Source organism: Acartia tonsa, chromosome 5, assembly GCF_053477335.1.
Source record: "Acartia tonsa isolate MP-2025a chromosome 5, ASM5347733v1, whole genome shotgun sequence".
Classification (NCBI taxonomy): domain Eukaryota; kingdom Metazoa; phylum Arthropoda; class Copepoda; order Calanoida; family Acartiidae; genus Acartia; species Acartia tonsa.
Window position 1 is genome coordinate 32,607,749 of NC_137264.1, and position 19,641 is coordinate 32,627,389.

The following is a 19,641-nucleotide window of genomic DNA, read 5'->3' on the forward strand; positions in this document are numbered from 1 at the left end:
CCTACATTTTTTTTACAGTATTTGTCTTTGCAGAAGAATTATTTCTGTGCCTTGTTAGGTTTTTTTGTGAGGAGAATTTACAATTAAAAATAAATTAAAATGCATCGAATCTATCATAAAATTGTTCTTTTTGTGATATTAGAGGCTTCGTCTATAGCCTTTAACGCTTTGTCCAAAGAGGAACATGGGAGTATATACTATAGTCGCTATGATTTTATATTTAAACAAAAAAATTCATGAAAAGACAGAAATTTTTTTTTACATAAAGTTTCATGCGTGTATCTAGTGAATAGCATAGCTTTGTCTCTTGCGGACGGACGGACAATTGTAATTATGAAATTAAAGTAGCTTCACTACTAAAATGATAGTATTGATGTATAGAACATAGAATGCTAAAAAAACATATAAATAAAGCAACAAGAAATATTTACTTTTCCTTATTAATATTCTTTTAGCCAATCATAAGAAAGTAGAATTTTCTTCGACCAATAAGAATCCTTAAAACTATAAAGTGTAGCATTCCTTGTAAATACAAGTTGCCAACTTTAAAAAAAATATATATTTATATTTTAAATAAAAAGAAATTGTATTTGTTTTGCTTATCGAAAAAATTTAATTTAAAATTATTTAATTTCTAAACTTTTAATATTTATATTTTATTTGGCAACCTTGTTCTATTTTTGAGAGATGTTACCAACGCCATATTGAAATCAAATTGCACCACGACTACAACTTACTTTCCAAACATTCGTAAAATTAATGCAATAATTTCACAAGAATGTGCAATTTTGAGGGCAATATGAGATCTTGAGACTTGCAGGGAAGCCTCTGGGTGTTGTCCTGTACGGTGATGGCCGTGAAAATGCAGGCCAAATTAGGTAAAGTTTTATTCTTGAAATTGTAACGTATTTGACTTATAATATTTCAGAGTTTATTGAAATTTTTTGGACATCTTACCTGGATTTTGACTGTTCTTCGTACTTCTAAGGTTCACTGGCAGTCTCCTAACCCTAGCTGATACAATTTGGCTGAAAATCAAATGTTACTTGCTTCGAAAACGAATAAGAAATAACCTAAACTAACTTACGGATTAGGGAGGAAAAAAGTGCGACGCCCTTGTGGCGTATAAATTAATTCAATTGTCTATACCATTATTAATGGTATTTAATCTAAAATTTCTTTAAATTTTTTCCTCCCTGATCTAATTCTTTAATCCCACTAACAGGGTGGGCGGGTATGGGTCATTTTGACTCGTTCAGAATAAAATCTGGAATTATTAAATTACACCTTTTGAATATATTGGAATTCACTACATATAAAGGTGAATCTAATACGTGTGATGATCACTAGTCAAAATCCAGGAAATCCCCAACCTCCTTGAAACATTATTGGTCCCAAGCAGGCCATGGACATCTTACCTGGATTTTGACTGTTCTTCGTACTTCTAAGGTTCACTGGCAGTCTCCTAACCCTAGCTGATACAATTTGGCTGAAAATCAAATGTTACTTGCTTCGAAAACGAATAAGAAATAACCTAAACTAACTTACGGATTAGGGAGGAAAAAAGTGCGACGCCCTTGTGGCGTATAAATTAATTCAATTGTCTATACCATTATTAATGGTATTTAATCTAAAATTTCTTTAAATTTTTTCCTCCCTGATCTAATTCTTTAATCCCACTAACCAAAATTGCGAAGCATCCCCTTCTTTTATTAGTTTAGGTCTAAATTACCGAAGCAAGTATTCCCGTAGTTGGATTCTTTCTTTTTGCAGCCTTCAATTGAAATAAGCATATTTTTTTACATGTTACATGTTACTTTTTTTCTTGTGTTAAAATGACCAACAATTCAGGTGGTGACATTTTTATAAATATATATAGATAATACTGAAGAAACTATTTACGAGATTTATGCTTTAAGTTTACCCGTAATGGATAAAATCACAACTACCTCATTGTTATGTTTTGTAAAAGTTAAAAATACAAGGTATAGCTTGTTTTGAATTTGAAGGTATTGCTATTTTTTCCTAAAATCATCAAGTATAGCAAAGCATCAATTGTAGTTGTCATTTCCTCATTTACAAGATAAAGGTCTTAGCTCTGATAAAGAACAATAGCTTTAATTGCATGTTTAATAATATTCTAATAAGATGTGCTATACATCCCGGTGGTCATGGGACGCTATAATCTATGCTAAGACATTAAAATATATAAATATATATAAATATATTGTTATGATCATTAGTCCCCACATGAAACTTTGGACAGTCCTTGTGACTTGATTTTTTAAAACTTTGAATTTCTAGCATTGTTTTATTGTTTTTTTTTTACATTCACAACCAATTTCCTACAAACGTTTGGCTGTTGGTTGCTAATTACTTGAAAGTAATTCAAGTCTTGAAAATTTTGATAAACAAAATGGTTTTGGGAAACTTATAATATTTAAATTAACAATTATCTATTATTGCTAAGGTTATAACTTCGATGAATAACATAAATCTAAAATATTAACTTATTTATTATTAAGCTAAGTACTTCGAATTATTGAGATTTGCAGGAAGAATGAATTTTAACAATAATATTGAAAATTTCATTTATCTATATCCAAGTAATATTTGTGCCTTTTAGTATCAACTGCGAGAAAAGAAACTTTTCGTCAATGTTTGGTGTAAGATTTACTAGTTTTTTAATTTTTTACTTTGTTCGCTTTACTAAAAGGCCTTACTATAATTAAGAAATGTCTGTATGTCCTTCCGTTACGGTTTGCTCTTTAGCTGAAACTTGTTATAAGTTGTCCTCTAGATTCAACTTTACATGATCAGTTCTGTAACAGTTTCGTTTAGACAGAGTAGCAACTGTATAATCAATACCACAAAGTCTGTACGTTGATTTAAAACATGCAGATTTTTTACTTTTTAGCGACATTTTTCTTCTTATATAAGTATTTATCCTATTTCTTTTTGAAAATGATTCCTAGAACAGCTAGGTACAACATTATAATCACAGAATCTCTATAATTAGGTCCTACAAAAAATAAGCATGCTCTTAAACAGTATTTGATATTTCATCAATTTCAATACATACAATTTATTTTTGACTATTGAGTTTTCAATTTTAAGGATGCATCCCGTAGGTAATGGTATAGTTTATAGGTATTATATTTAAAAAGATCTAAGCGTTAATTTTTTTTTTGTACGACAAAAATCCTCAAAAACAAAGAACTCCTGCATTTTGAAATGAAGGACGGAATTTAAGATATAATTGAAGTGTCCTATCTGTTTAAAACTCTGTGTGAGAATTAGTAAAAGGCAAGTAGATTATACATAGGTAATCTGACAGGGGAAAAATTGTTGACAATTTAAATTGTTAACATAGATATCATCTTTTGGTCAGATCGTTCATCCAATAGGAAGGGGGGGGGGGGAAGGTTATTGTCATTTTAGCCAGCTACTACTTTTAATTTTGTTTCTGTTGCAAACTTTAATTTATCAGAGTGCATGATAATCTGGTGTAAGATCCAAATAAAAGGTAACTTCATAAGCATTAAAAAGTACTATACACAAAGAATAAGGCAATAAATTCGTACAGTGTCTAATATTTTGTCTTATAGTAATATACTTCTGTTATAAGCTTCTTGCATACTAATCAATTTAACTCGACTTATTGTTAATATGGTAGAGTAATATCTATGGTTTAAGTTTCATTTCCAGAGATATTCTGCAGTCTAAAATTCACAGACATCAAGATTTTACAAATCGTATTTATAGGGTGTATGCAACAATTAATTTTGTCTAAACATGTTTCTATTAATTCCTTACATCATACTTAGTGCTGTAATAATACTACATGTTCCTCTTTTTAATGTGAGTTTAATTAAAACTGGGATGAAAACCAAAATTCATGTGTATTTCTGAAAAGATTATGATAGTTCTCAACTTATCTACATTCTGATATTAAAAAGTTGATCTACAGCTATATTTACTAAATGATTTTAGAAACTTGGATATCTATTAAATTTTGTGGGATTTGCCGTCTATATAATAGAGAATTAGACAGATAATTAATTACCTATACAAAATAGAATCCGAAGAAAAATCTAATAACTGCTCGAAAATTAGGTTGTACTTTTTAGGGATAAACTACCAGTCCTCTTATGATATTAACTGATGGTATTGGTTAATATTAATATATCCCTTTATAGACATATGACTTCAAATTAATATTATACTGCATTAACTTTGTTCTAAATACAAGAAAATAAGCCTTTCCGGCCAATATATTATTTCGGGTTATGGACTTACATATTACCTGTAACATAAGTTAAAATTCTACCAGTATAGAATATATTCTAAGGTAGTTAGAAGTAAGTCTTTAAAGACATGCAATATTTATCTATTTCCAAAAGAACAATACTTCACGTGAAATGAATTAATCTTAATAGGGTAAAGGTTATCATTATCCAAGTGTCTATAAATAATTTATATTGCCAAATAATGAAGTTTTTTTATAAACTTCATAAATTTAAGAAAAATTGACAGCCTGCATATCAGTGGTAATTAGTCGATAAACAGGCAAAACTAAAACAATATGCATATTTAGGTCAAGGGACCTTCAAGCTTTTATGTTTAGGGTTATTTATTTGCCAGTATTGTCCTAATGTGTCATTGTGTTTTGATCATTTTAAATGTTTTGATTTATCTTAGAATACAGGATATTAGGAGTGACTATGCACTTAATATTTGTAGCATCATACTGAGACGTTCACCAGATACCTATATTTCCGTACCAAAATCTCATCCTAATATGGGCTTAAAAATTAAAGTAGATAAAACCAAAACTTATGAAGCATCAGGTTAGTTGTAAAAAGAGTTCTTTATGAAAAGGCAAAATATTTCTATACTTAAATTGGAAGGTGCTGGAAATATATATTTTTAATAACTTAAAATAAAGGGAGAGGCAAAGGTTTTCCAACAAAAGATAAGGCAAAATTCATCGATATTTAGTAACTAAGCTACCCTATATCTCGAATAGTTCGTCCTTATTTCTTTCCATAAGAAACGAGGAGGGGAAACATTACTTTTTTTAAAAATTTCCTATTTAATATAGGAAAATTCTTGTCTCATAATCATGAACAATATTTTAGTTAAAAAATATCAATTGCACATCTTTAATGTTTTTTATCCCATTATGTGGAGAAAAGTTAGGGGGAAAAAATTTACTTTCAACAACAGAACTTAGCTCTAGTTATTTTCAGAGTTGTTTTTTATTACATAGGAATTTTTGTCACAAATTATTTTGAATAATGTTTTTTTTTTTGTGTTTTGACTTTTATGGGCGCTTTTATCCTTGTTTATATCATATTCTGGATGAAACATTTAAGGAAAAATGACCTTGCTCTAAATTGTTACCCACCTTCCTAAACAATAGGTACACATCTTGCCATTATCCAAATCAGTCAAATAAAGGTTTCTTCTAAAAATACTTATTATCGATCTTTTGTAAATATTAGTATAGGATGCATATCAATAATTTAAGGTATCCGGTCTACCAACAAGTAAAAAACAATAATATTTGTGGGGGCCAATGGATAGGTCGTCAATTTTACTAGGTTGACCCCCAACAACAGCTGAGAACCACGTATTGGTTTTATGATTTGAAAGAAAAAAAAATCATTTCGTAATTGGTATACCTAATTGATCCATTTATCAATATTTCATCGCTTATTAGCAGTTATTCGAATAACTTCCAATCATCAAATTAGAATCCTTATTTGAAAAATTTGTTTTCAATAAATGGTCAGTAAAAGGATCTGATCCCAAGAATAAATAGAGCAGGAAACTATTTCCTGAATAGTAGGTACCTACCTAATGTGTACAATAATTTATGAATTACCTAATGCAATTCTAAGTGAGAAAAGAATATAAGCGATTGCCATTAATCACTAAATCTTAATATCTTCCAAAAAGTCAGAAGTTTTGTTTGTATATTTTATTGATTGCTATCAGAAAATTCACCCTAAGATTGTATAGGTAAATACTAGTAGGAGGAAGCATATATTTAAAAAAAAACAAAATCGGAAGGGGGGGGGGGGAATGGGTAAACTTGGATTTATTTAATGTGGATAAAGAAAATAGTGACATTGAGGAATCTTCTAATTACTCAACTATCAAAAATTTGTTAGCTTAGTAAAAACAAAGCTTTTCTTTAAGTCGGGTCCTTCCGTCCGTACGTCCTTCCGTACGACTGGAACGGATAGCATCTTTTGGTAGGTAAATTAGCATGTTAGAATTTTCCATCAATTTCAACTTTTGCATGGTGATCTATTAGATTAGGTATAATTTAGCCGACGTAGCGACTCTATAATCGTGACCAGAAAACCCGTATGTCCATTTTAAACATATTGATTATTTACTTTCCAACACAAAATCCATGTGATATTATCATCCGACTGATCTGACTTTATGGAACTGATTCCTAGGACAACACAGTAAAACGTTATAAGCGAAGCATCTCTATATCAAGTCCGCTAAAATGTAAGTATGTCCTCAAAATTTATCCTATATTTAGCAGTTCTCAGCAAATTAATTAACACTTTTGATTAGACTTTTAAAAATTCATATTCTGATAATTCTCAGTTTATAAACAGTACGGGTGTTAATGTTCGTTTGCCTATCGTTTTGGAGCTTCTCTTTTATGGAGGTTGTCATGTTTGATTAATTTTTGTAGGAAGAATTTCTCAATGATAAAGATTTGTAATGCTTAGAATCTTTAATATCTACAATTGCAGTTTCTCTATAATTGGATCTCTGTGAATATCTGACTGAATGGAAGAAACCACAAAATAATTGGGAGTTTCCAGTGGTCCTTTAAGAGTAGACCGTAGCGTATTTATTACTATAGATGCATTTAGCTCTTAATAAGGAGAATTCCTAAGCATTAACTTTTGGTTGATTATATTTCATGTGCTATTTCGGTATCATGTTTCATAGAAACTGGCATTTTCAAGTTATGAGTAACTCATTGTTACAGCATTATCAATCTAGGGGGGGGGGGGGGAATCATTTTAAATTATATTTGATTCAAAATCCAGAACTTTATAATTTAAAACCAATAGGTAAGTCTCGAAAGGCACTGTACTTAATAATTGTCTTGATACCTTTTGTTTCCATAAAGATATTACAAGATGGTAAATATTGCAACCAAAATTCAACAAAAACAATAATGGTACTTACTCTGAGGACTTTCAACTTGATAAAAGAAATTTAATTTTACTCAAATTTTGAGAAAAATGTGACTAGTAACGGGGGAAAGCCAAATCCTTAAGTGGTGGTTTGAAGATCATATTGCGGGTTTTTAACTCTATCTCCGTGAAATATAACTGAGAGCCAATTATCTCCTTCCATTTCTGAGTCATGGAATCTCGTTGTTCATTGATACATCTCTCCATATGATCTAGTTTCCAAAATAAAATTCTTTTTCTTTGATGAATTAAGGAAACCATAAAGGGGTAGATTCCCAAAGTGCATTTAAACTGGAATCTAGTGAACTGCATATTATTATTTTTTTTTTTTTAATTGTTTAAACTACCTCTATAAGCCTAGGTATGGTTTTAGTCTATTTTTCTGACCTTCCATATCCCTACTAATATAGAGGCTATAGATGCTAGGGGCACAGCCGTTAGTGCAACATAAATGGCTGTCTTGTTTCCATGATGACTTTTTTGGTGGTGTCTATTTGATTGCTATTTGTTGTAATATAAAATTATTTATGTTAAATGGCATTCTAGTAAAGTATGCATGCAAACAAACTTTTTAAATGCGCTTTATGCAACTATCCCTATATTTTATCTGGATAGTATGGATACTTAGTTTAAACTATGAGTAGGGTCTTGAAATTTAACTAAAAATTATTAAGGGAATATTCAGACATAAAGGAAATTGCTTTCCAGAGGAAAAATAAAACGAGATAAATAAAGAAGGGGTGAGGGAAGGTAAGGGGGGGGGGGTTTCAAGGGTTGTATTAAATTGGGTATTACCAGATAAAACAAACCAAATTACAGCAATAGAATTTAAACCTGAGAAGTGGCTTAAATCAAAGAATCATTCCTTGTTCTGATAGAATAGGCATTATCTTTACCCAGTCTTTCTGGGTATCCATAGATTTCGGCTTGAAAGTTGGTCATCCTTGCTTTAGGTTATCTCCAGATTTCGTCATATCTAGAATAATAGAATGAATGTAAGGTAGCTTGTCTTAAACTGGCATCTGACAATACAGGTGATTTAAACAAAATATCAATGTGCTTTGAAAATTATTATTTCTTTATTGATATCACTCAATGAGGTCCATAAATTAAAATGTAAACAAAATACTTTTAAGGGTAAACAGAATAAAAGAGGGAATGTATTGGGGAGGGAAGGGGGCTCTAATAGACCTCCAGAATATTACAACAGTCCAATCATTGATTAAAAATAAAATTGTCATCCTAATGCCAGTTTTCAGGTATAAATTGTCATTTTCGGGAAGTCCCTTCCCTTCATTTTAGGGATGTCATTTCCCTTCATTTTAGGGAAGTCACTTCCCTTCATTTTAGGGAAATCACTTCCCTTCATTTTCGGGAAGTCACTTCCCTTCATTTTAGGGAAGTCACTTCCCTTCATTTTAGGGAAGTCACTTCCCTTCATTTTAGGGAAGTCACTTCCCTTCATTTTAGGGAAGTCACTTCCCTTCATTTTAGGGAAGTCATTTCCCTTCATTTTAGGGAAGTCACTTCCCTTCATTTTAGGGAAGTCACTTCCCTTCATTTTAGGGAAGTCACTTCCCTTCATTTTAGGGAAGTCACTTCCCTTCATTTTAGGGAAGTCACTTCCCTTCATTTTAGGGAAGGCACTTCCCTTCATTTTAGGGAAGGCACTTCCCTTCATTTTAGGGAAGGCACTTCCCTTCATTTTTGGGAAGTCACTTCCCTTCATTTTGGGAAGTCACTTCCCTTCATTTTAGAGAAGTCACTTCTCTTCATTTTAGGGAAGTCACTTCCCTTCATTTTAGGGAAGTCACTTCCCTTCATTTAGGGAAGTCACTTCCCTTCATTTTAGGGAAGTCACTTCCCTTCATTTTAGGGAAGTCACTTCCCTTCATTTTTGGGAAGTCACTTCCCTTCATTTTAGGGAAGTCACTTCCCTTCATTTTAGGGAAGTCACTTCCCTTCATTTTAGGGAAGTCACTTCCCTTCATTTTAGGGAAGTCACTTCCCTTCATTTTTGGGAAGTCACTTCCCTTCATTTTAGGGAAGTCACTTCCCTTCATTTTAGGGAAGGCACTTCCCTTCATTTTGGGGAAGTCACTTCCCTTCATTTTAGGGAAGTCACTTCCCTTCATTTAGGGAAGTCACTTCCCTTCATTTTAGGGAAGTCACTTCCCTTCATTTTAGGGAAGGTACTTCCCTTCATTTTAGGGAAGGCACTTCCCTTCATTTTAGGGAAGGCACTTCCCTTCATTTTAGGGAAGTCATTTCCCTTCATTTTAGGGAAGTCACTTCCCTTCATTTTTGGGAAGTCACTTCCCTTCATTTTGGGAAGTCACTTCCCTTCATTTTGGGAAGTCACTTCCCTTCATTTTAGAGAAGTCACTTCTCTTCATTTTAGGGAAGTCACTTCCCTTCATTTTAGGGAAATCACTTCCCTTCATTTTAGGGAAGTCACTTCCCTTCATTTTAGGGAAGTCACTTCCCTTCATTTTAGGGAAGTCACTTCCCTTCATTTTAGGGAAGTCACTTCCCTTCATTTTAGGGAAGTCACTTCCCTTCATTTTGGGGAAGTCACTTCCCTTCATTTTAGGGAAGTCACTTCCCTTCATTTTCGGGAAGTCATTTCCCTTCATTTTAGGGAAGTCACTTCCCTTCATTTTTGGGAAGTCACTTCCCTTCATTTTTGGGAAGTCACTTCCCTTCATTTTAGGGAAGTCACTTCCCCTCATTTTAGGGAAGGCACTTCCCCACATTTTAGGGAAGTCACTTCCCTTCATTTTTGGGAAGTCACTTCCCTTCATTTTGGGAAGTCACTTCCCTTCATTTTAGAGAAGTCACTTCTCTTCATTTTAGGGAAGTCACTTCCCTTCATTTTAGGGAAATCACTTCCCTTCATTTTAGGGAAGGCACTTCCCTTCATTTTAGGGAAGTCACTTCCCTTCATTTTAGGGAAGTCACTTCCCTTCATTTTAGGGAAGTCACTTCCCTTCATTTTAGGGAAGTCACTTCCCTTCATTTTAGGGAAGTCACTTCCCTTCATTTTAGGGAAGTCACTTCCCTTCATTTTCGGGAAGTCATTTCCCTTCATTTTAGGGAAGTCACTTCCCTTCATTTTTGGGAAGTCACTTCCCTTCATTTTAGGGAAGTCACTTCCCTTCATTTTAGGGAAGGCACTTCCCCTCATTTTAGGGAAGGCACTTCCCCTCATTTTAGGGAAGGCACTTCCCCTCATTTTAGGGAAGGTACTTCCCTTTATTTTAGAGAAGTCACTTCTCTTCATTTTGGGGAAGTCACTTCCCTTCATTTTAGGGAAGGCACTTCCCCTCATTTTAGGGAAGGCACTTCCCCTCATTTTAGGGAAGGCACTTCCCTTCATTTTAGAGAAGTCACTTCTCTTCATTTTAGGGAAGTCACTTCCCTTCATTTTAGGGAAGGCACTTCCCTTCATTTTAGGGAAGTCACTTCCCTTCATTTAGGGAAGTCACTTCCCTTCATTTTAGGGAAGGCACTTCCCTTCAGTTTCGGGAAGTCATATCCCTTCATTTTAGGGAAGTCACTTCCCTTCATTTTTAGGAAGTCACTTCCCTTCATTTTTGGGAAGTCACTTCCCTTCATTTTGGGAAGTCACTTCCCTTCATTTTAGGGAAGTCACTTCCCTTCATTTTAGGGAAGGCACTTCCCCTCATTTTAGGGAAGGCACTTCCCCTCATTTTAGGGAAGGCACTTCCCTTCATTTTAGAGAAGTCACTTCTCTTCATTTTAGGGAAGTCACTTCCCTTCATTTTAAGGAAGTCACTTCCCTTCATTTTAGGGAAGGCACTTCCCTTCGTTTTAGGGAAGGCACTTCCCTTCATTTTAGGGAAGGCACTTCCCTTCATTTTAGGGAAGACACTTCCCTTCGTTTTAGGGAAGGCACTTCCCTTCATTTTAGGGAAGGCACTTCCCTTCATTTTAGGGAAGACACTTCCCTTCATTTTAGGGAAGTCACTTCCCTTCATTTTAGGGATGTCACTTCCCTTCATTTAGGAAAGTGACATCCCTTCATTTTAGAGAAGTCACTTCCCATTCTTGGTGTACTTTGGTCCACTGAGGTTTTGTTTTAGGGAAATCACTTCCTTTCCCTAGTGGACTCTGGTACATCAAATCCCCAGCTTTGTTTTGAAAGGGGTAAATTAACAAAATTTCTAACTTTTGAATTTAAGAGTTGTGAGAAGATTCCTTGATTGAAAACATTTTGCGATTATATATGAAATCCATTTAAATGGGTTTATTATAGGACAACATAGTAGGGTATATGTATAAAATTATTTTACATAGACGACAAAGCTGCAGATTTTAAAATCAATTTTGGAGAAATATCTTAGGTACCTTATTTAGGGGACTCAGGTCCACCAAGATATTGAGATGAATACTTACTTTCCTTGGAGAGCCCAAAGATTTGCAATGGTTTTAAATTAAAATCGGGTTCATTATATATATATATTCATATCACAGTTTCATTATATTCCTCGATTTCAGTTTACTACCACTGCATTTTAAATTAATATTAATCCGTATATATTCTGCGTGGCCCGCCGGCTTCTATTCATAATAATTTTTTTAAAAATAAAATACCTACGTGACTTCTTCTTGTCCTCTTTCTCGACGCATTCCAGTCCCTCTCTATCCCAGGCGCGCGGGGCATGCAGACACTCATTTTGACTCGTTCAGAATAAAATCTGGAATTATTAAATTACACCTTTTGAATATATTGGAATTCACTACATATAAAGGTGAATCTAATACGTGTGATGATCACTAGTCAAAATCCAGGAAATCCCCAACCTCCTTGAAACATTATTGGTCCCAAGCAGGCCAATCATTTCGTTCCTATTTTAATATGATAAAGCTACAACTACAGTATTGTTAATGTTATTTTATTGTATTCAGTATTGCTTGAATATTCAATTCTACAAAATATGGATAACAAAACTAGATTTTGATCCTAATAATTTTTTACCGCTATTATGAACTTTCTTTAATTCGAATTGATGGACGGACGTACAAAATATGTTATTGCACAGATGTAGAAAAAAGGTCTTAAAATAGAGGAAAATAAAGATATAGAAAGGATGGACGACAAATATTTATATCTGATCGAAACTAAGAAACTTTCACAATTATAGATTTCTTGATTTGTAATATTTGTCTTTATAGCATGCATAATCCATCTGACAGACCGATGGACTTAGTAAGTCATATAGATGATGCATATTGTGATTGGGTAGCTGCACTGTAGAGGAGAACCATATCGGGTTGCGTTTAGTGAGATCCTGATTCCTTCGGTTCAGATCTTTTTACTTTATTATAAGTAAAATAGCTCAAAAATTTACACGTTTGCCTATAAGAAACGTTTCTAACGCGACGGACTTAACGATTCTCAAGAATTGCCTATCTGCTAACCTTTGACTTAAAACTTTTAAAGTTAATTTAGTATTCGTCGTAGGCTTTATTTGTAATAGGTTTAACATGTCCAATCTACTCAACAACTCCTTTCAAGAAGAAATAGAAATTATAGTGAAATTAATTTGGGATGGGTTTTTAATAAACTACATTAGCTATATATGTTAACATATGTTTCAGGAATGGCAGATCAAAGTAATTTTACCCGCAACTATGAGAAGGAGTTGTCGAGATTGATGGGCAATGACAAGAACGTCATCAACGCCCTGACGGAGCTCGCCAACGTGAACAAGCCACGGGCCAACGAGATTGTCGGAGTGATTGAGAGCACAATCAGAAAGGTGAACATGATATAGTTTAGTACAGTTTTTAATATAGGTGAAAATCAAAGGATGGTATTAGACTTTAAAGTTTCATAATGCAACCAGGGAGGAAGGGATAATGGTCTGTAAATTACACAGGTATCCGAAGTTTATAACCACGTAGACTTTAAAACTTTGGGTACTAATATTAGCTTGATTGGTTGATACAAAATATTTTATCCAATAATTTAAATTAATAGAAGGGGAAGAGTTAATTTTGTTTTATCATCATTTTAAAGATGTATACCCATATAATCTTACCTTTTTTATAATTAAGATTCCAAAAGAACGGCATCTGTCCCACATATACTTGATGGATTCAATCTGCAAGAACCATGGAGAACCTTATATCACTTACTTTGGTCAAAATATAATTCAAACTTTCTGCTTTATCTTTAAATATGCAGATGAAGAGGTAAGGTTTTTATTAAATTGGACCATTAATAAGAATACAGTGTAGAAACAATCCGGACATACTTTGAATAGAAGATTTATTCTTTTTGACGAAAGAACGTTATAATTTCAATTCATCAATATATAAAAAGTCAGCTATAAATAGTTGAATTTCGTAGTATATAGTATAAATCTAGCTTTCGGGAAATAATTTAGCGAAAAAATTATGTTGCTCTTATTATTGAAATGATTCAGTGTGCTCTATTAGTTCCTTATGAAGTTGGACGATTTGACTTTTCAGCGCATCTAGGGTGACAAATCTATTCGGATATATTCAAGTCACTTTTGTTACATCGCCGCTTGAGGGGCGTTTCGCCGTATTTCTAACCCTTTCGCGGGGAGCTCTACATCTGCGAGATATTTACCTATCAAAGCTACTGTGAAAATATGAAGAAACGCCCTTAAGAGTCGATGTCACAAAAGGGACTATACTTACCCATCTATACTTTTATTCAGTGTTTCGGAGCCGTTTGATTTTGGTGCGGCTCCAGCTCTGGCTCCGGCTCCAACCTAAAATCAAGAAAAACTCTGACATATTTTTCCCCATAAAAGAAAAATTTTATTTTTTACTTTTGAAGGTTTTAAAAGTTCAATTTTTGATAAAAATGGACTTGAAAAACTTAAAAGGGGCATTTGCACATGACAAAACAGAGTTACTAAATTATAATTCTTAAAAAAATCTCTTTATTTATCTAGTCCGGAGCCGGAGCCGTTTTTTAACGAAAATTACGGCTCCGGCTCCAGCAAAATATGGCGGCTCCGGCTCCGAAACACTGTTTTTATTCATTTTGATAAAACAACCTAAAATAATTTCAGATTCGCAAGAGTCTGTACAAACTGCGGATGACCTGGAACGATGCTGAAATGTTTCTGGACAAACTTCACGATCTTGATACAAAAGTAAAGAGTACGATAGACCCGGCATGGCCGATACTAAAGGTAATCTAATAAGGTTAAAAAAAACATACAACGAATTAGGTAACAGAAGAGTAACTTTACTTTTAATAACAAGAATTACAACATCCATAAAAGCGAATCTCAACAAATCAGACGGACAGACATAAAAAGATTAAGTAACCACTCATTTCATTTTCAATCAACGTTAGGTATTCAGAAGTCTGAACGAAAATTCCGTACAAATCTATTGTGTGTGTGTAGCCATTGTACGTACAGACCTACCCTAAGTATTGAAATCTTCGCTTTTGATTTGACAATACTTTTTTGATTGTAGGTAAAACCAAGATCAAGCACGAATAATAAAATCATAATCAATCCAAAGAAGCTTCCCGGCGGTATGAACAGTATACCACAGGTACAATTAACGTTTCTTTCCCTCAAATGCCCACCGAGCACAGAAATCCACTCCCCTTATTTTTATTAAATATGGTAGGGGGTTAATTTTATGACTAACCCCTGCAATGGCTCCCCCCCCCCCCCCCGGGCCCCTGTCAACTGACCTGTACGACTTTATGTTAATTCTATTACGTCCTATAGTAGCATAGCCTTTTAATAAAATGGGTTAAAGTTTAAACAAACATTGGGAAACTCGAGACATGATAAGTCCTAGCTTCTAAGCCTTAATAATCAAACAATACCTCTTTTTTTTTTTATTTTCATCGATTTTTCTGATATTCTTTACGCTTGATTGATTTTATGACACATCTAATCAGTTGTATGCCAGACAACAAACGTTTTTTATTAATAATTTATTATTATAAAGAAAATTTACATTGTACATCTGGAAAATGCGTAATAAATGTCTTTTATAGAAAATAAAGAATCGCAGCTATTAAACATTAATTAAGTGTTTCAGTTAAGTTTATTTGATATTGGCATAAAAAGTAAAGAAGCAGTCTTTGTGTGTGTGTGTGTGTGTGTGTGTGTGTGTGTGTGTGTGTGTGTGTGTGTGTGTGTGTGTGTGTGTGTGTGTGTGTGTGTTTGTTTGGTTTGTTTGTAACAAAGGATCAAACCTGCCCCTGGTGAACAGATATTGTTCTTCTTTACAATGAAGGTACTTATGGGTCCAGTGAAGGTACATTCCTTTTCTAAATGAGGGTTCTACAAGCCCATAGAAAAAATACCCATCTTCCACCTTCCGTTAAGTAACCCTAGGTTCCCTATGTGTGTAGCCGCTAGTTTAACAATAACAATAAAATAAAATAACTAATACGTTTCTAGGGTACCAGAAAGTCTGCAGATAGAGACAGACAGAAGGAAGCAGAGGAAGAGACAGAAAGAATAAGAATGGACTTATTAAGAAAAGAAAAAGAATTATTAGAGCTTAAGAGAAAACAATTGGATAAAGAACTCCACGAACAAAGGAATAAAGAGGTAATGTTTGAGATGTTAAATAAAGGGGGCGGGTGGTGATTACGTCTCGTAAAATAAAGTATATTTATTCAATTTGTGTATAGGGAAACATTTAAAGATTATTCTTTTTATTTGACCTCGGAATACCCAGGGATCTAAAGGGATAAGCAGGGTTTCGGATCCGCATTGATTTTATGCGGATCCGGATCCTCAAAATTTGGTCAGTGCGGATCCGGATCTTTGACAATAAAAATAAAATCACCAAATTTTTCAAAAATATTTATTCTTTAATTCGAAGTCAAAAATACTTTAAGTTTTCAAGTCTGAACCTAAACCTTAAAGATTGGCTCTCATCAAGAGAATGTCTGAGATTTTATATAAATTTAGGTAGATTTTTCCATTTTTTCCGCATTTTTTGGAGTCTAAGGATCCGGATCCTTGGACTCAAAAATATGCGGATCCTTGCGGATCCGGATCCGAAACCCTGGGGATAAGTTAATGGCTGATAAAATTTTGTACATCCCGATGACGAAACTCAAATTATCCCTTCTGTAGATTAAACTGAGTCTTTAAAACATTTGGACACAAAACTGAATGTATCAAACTAATCGATATTCAATAAAAGTCCCCAAAGTTGTTAGGCCAATGAATAGGTAAACGTTATTATATTATGGACTAATGTAATAAACAGCCCAATGTTCCCTCCCTCCTTGCGTAATACATATGATTTCTAGGAAGTGCTCCTATACCCTGATTACATGATATTTACATTATAGGCTGTCAGACTTACGAATATACCTATTTAAAAGTAGTTTTTATTAGGGTTGGCAATCCGTCTAATTTTTTACAAGAATCCGCCCATAAATCACAGCTATCTTAAGCCAGGTACAGGTTTACCTGAGCATACCAAAGAAACTGACTAGCAGAAGTGTTCTAGGAAGGTATTGTGAGTTCATAACCATTCTTACTTAAATCGTAGCTGTAGCTTCCCTACTATGATTTTTTTTCAAAATACATTTTCTTGGCTGCTGGGTTTAAATTTTTCTTTCTACAAGAATTATGAAATGGTTTGTTTGTTTCAGCAAGCTAGTTTACAAATATTAAAGAGTAAATCTGACTATTAACTGGATATTTCAATCATATAATTCAATCCACCAATGAAAAATAATTAAAAAATTCATATTCTTTTACTAATTATAAAATTTTAAAGTAGATACTTTCAAAGTTATATAATCTACATTTAGGCTAATAAACCATCCTTATCTTTCATTTAATTGATGAAAGCAATGATAAAAGCCTGGTGAATCTGTATCAGATTGTCCCAGAATATTTCTGAGACAATTCTGAAACACCAAGTCTATTTTTCATTTCTTTAGTGCAAATTATATCTTTGAAGTCAAAGATAAATACGATTATTTTAAACTTAATCATCTAAACTATAATATGTCTGAAACAAGTAAACTGAAATAATCCTTACACTAACATTCAAATATGGCATGGTCTGTGTCCATTGTGGCAAAAAATATAAGGAGAGTAGGTGATACTGAAATAGTTTACATAGTATATTTAATTCTCAAAAAAAGCGCGGTTAGAGCTATACTACACAACTAGAACAAACTTCTTGATAGAAAATATATTTCACTTTATTCAAGCCTTCTCAATTTTAATCATTTGATAGTTTCTGTATATTTAATGAAGTTGAACTATAACATTAACAATCCTGTGTTTCCAACTGGCACATGCAGTACTGCCAAAAAAAATACTGGTAATTTAACTAAATTACTTGCTATGCTTAATTATGAAGATCTTATTCTGCAAAGAAATACATGTTCAGGTGATAAAATAGAGCAGAAATGCAATTGTAATATTTGTTTGATTGCAAGATCCCAAAGATTGAAAAAAAATACAGGTCTGTATAGATCATCTGAATTAGTATATCAGATTCTAAATAATAAAACACCTTAAAAAAAGAAGAGACCTTCTTTAATAATTTGTTCAGCAAACAAGAAAAAGGTTCTGGTATCAATCATAAATGTAATTTGTGTCAATTATCTGATCATATTGTTAAACATGTACTGATATCACCTGTCAGAAACTCTTAAATGATTAAAATTGAGAAGGCTTGAATAAAGTGAAATATATTTTCTATTAAGAAGTTTGTTCTAGTTGTGTAGTATAGCTCTAACCGCGCTTTTTTTGAGAATTAAATATACTATGTAAACTATTTCAGTATCACCTACTCTCCTTATATTTTTTGCCACATTGGACACAGACCTTGCCATACTTACCTGATAGTGTAAGGATTATTTCAGTTTACTTGCTTCAGACATATTATAGTTTAGATGATTAAGTTTAAAATAATCTTATTTATCTTTGACTTCAAAGATAAAATTTGCAGTAGAAAAATTAAAAATATACTAGGTGTTTCAGAATTGTCTCAGAAATGTTCTGGGACAATCTGATACAGATCAAAAAGGCTTTTATCATTGCTTTCATCAATTAAATGAAAGATAAGGATAGTTTATTAGCCTAAATGTCTATTATATAACTTTGAAAGTATCTACTTTAAAATTTTATAATTAGTAAAAGAATATGAATTTTTATTATTTTTCATTGATGGATTGGATTATATGATTGAAATATCCAGTTAACAGTTAGATTTGCTCTTTAAACTTTGTAAAATAGATCGCTGAAACAAACAATTTATTTAATAATTGTAGAAAGAAAAATTGAAACCCAGCAGCCAAGAAAATGTATTTTGAAAAAAATCATAGTAGGGAAGCTACAGCTACGATTTAAGTGAGAGTGGTTATGAACTCACAATACCTTCCTAGAACACCTCTGCTAGTTAGTTTCTTTGGTATGCTCAGGTAAACCTGTACCTGGCTTAAGCTAGCTGTGAAATAAAACGGATTCTCCGCGGATTACGGATTCTTAATTTTTGACGGATTCCGGATTTTAGCAATATTTTAAAATGTTTGAATAAATAAGGGATTAAATTATACCGGGTACTGCGTTTTTTCATATTTTCTGATCTCTCCACTTGATGGTGTAGGTGGGGAGAGAGGGAGGGTGGTGATCTTTGCCTTCAAAGAGGGGGGGGGGGGGGTGAAAGAAAAAACTCAAGACACTAGTTTTAGCCTAACAATTAACTATTAAGAATCCGAATCCGCTATAAAAAATACGGATTCCGGATTCGGATTCTGGATTCTAAAATTGACCAAAAATTGGACGGATCTAGTTTTTATACTTACATTTATTTCTAAACTTTAGTAATTTTTATGTAATGATTATTTCACAATTGTGGTTAGAAACTTTAAAATGAGAAGTTATCAGTAAGGAAGAGGGCATTTATCTTAAATAACAAATCAACAACTCTTTCTTTCCCTCATCTACATTGGTTAAAATTTAATTTGAAATTTAAAAATAAAGTGGGAGAGGCAGATTTGGTTTGGTTCAAAAATAGATTTGAGTAAAAGCACCAGAAGTTTCATAAATCAATCCATTACAATAAATCTAATAATTTTTATATCTTTCAGAGGAACAAACGAGCAGAGTCGGCTGGGGTGACCAATAGCAGCAGCAGCGGCGGCAAATCAACGAGCAGCTCCACCTCCTCGCACCGCGACAGCTCATCCAGCAACCACAAATCTGAACGAAAATCTGAACCGCCTCCACAAACATCGTCGACGGAAAGTGAGAAGGTTCGAGCCAGAATACTGAACGAAATTCCTTACTTGATTAGTATTAAGTATTTTTCACCTCAAATATACAACTTTAGTTGTAATTATAATTCTTTCTTTTTAATAATTAATCCTTTTAATAATGATAAC

The 19,641-nt window shown here is 33.2% G+C and overlaps 1 protein-coding gene and 1 long non-coding RNA gene across 2 annotated transcripts in view; one reads left to right on the plus strand and one right to left on the minus strand.

Moving 5' to 3' along the window:
- The first annotated feature begins 660 nt into the window (after window positions 1–660).
- LOC145319313 (uncharacterized) overlaps window positions 661–19,641 on the plus strand; it is a 33,639-nt gene continuing 14,658 nt past the window's right edge. The window contains exons 1-7 of the mRNA XM_080161387.1: window positions 661–878; window positions 12,864–13,024; window positions 13,323–13,460; window positions 14,315–14,437; window positions 14,730–14,810; window positions 15,677–15,829; window positions 19,348–19,512. Coding sequence (XP_080017513.1) covers window positions 851–878; window positions 12,864–13,024; window positions 13,323–13,460; window positions 14,315–14,437; window positions 14,730–14,810; window positions 15,677–15,829; window positions 19,348–19,512 — 849 coding nt within the window. The 5' untranslated portion in view covers window positions 661–850. The remainder of the gene's footprint in view (window positions 879–12,863; window positions 13,025–13,322; window positions 13,461–14,314; window positions 14,438–14,729; window positions 14,811–15,676; window positions 15,830–19,347; window positions 19,513–19,641) is intronic.
- On the minus strand, window positions 7,292–8,175 carry LOC145319314 (uncharacterized). The gene is made up of 2 exons (XR_013879806.1): window positions 8,073–8,175; window positions 7,292–7,450 (listed from the first exon to the last, which is right to left on the minus strand). It is a non-coding gene; the product is annotated as an uncharacterized LOC145319314 (long non-coding RNA).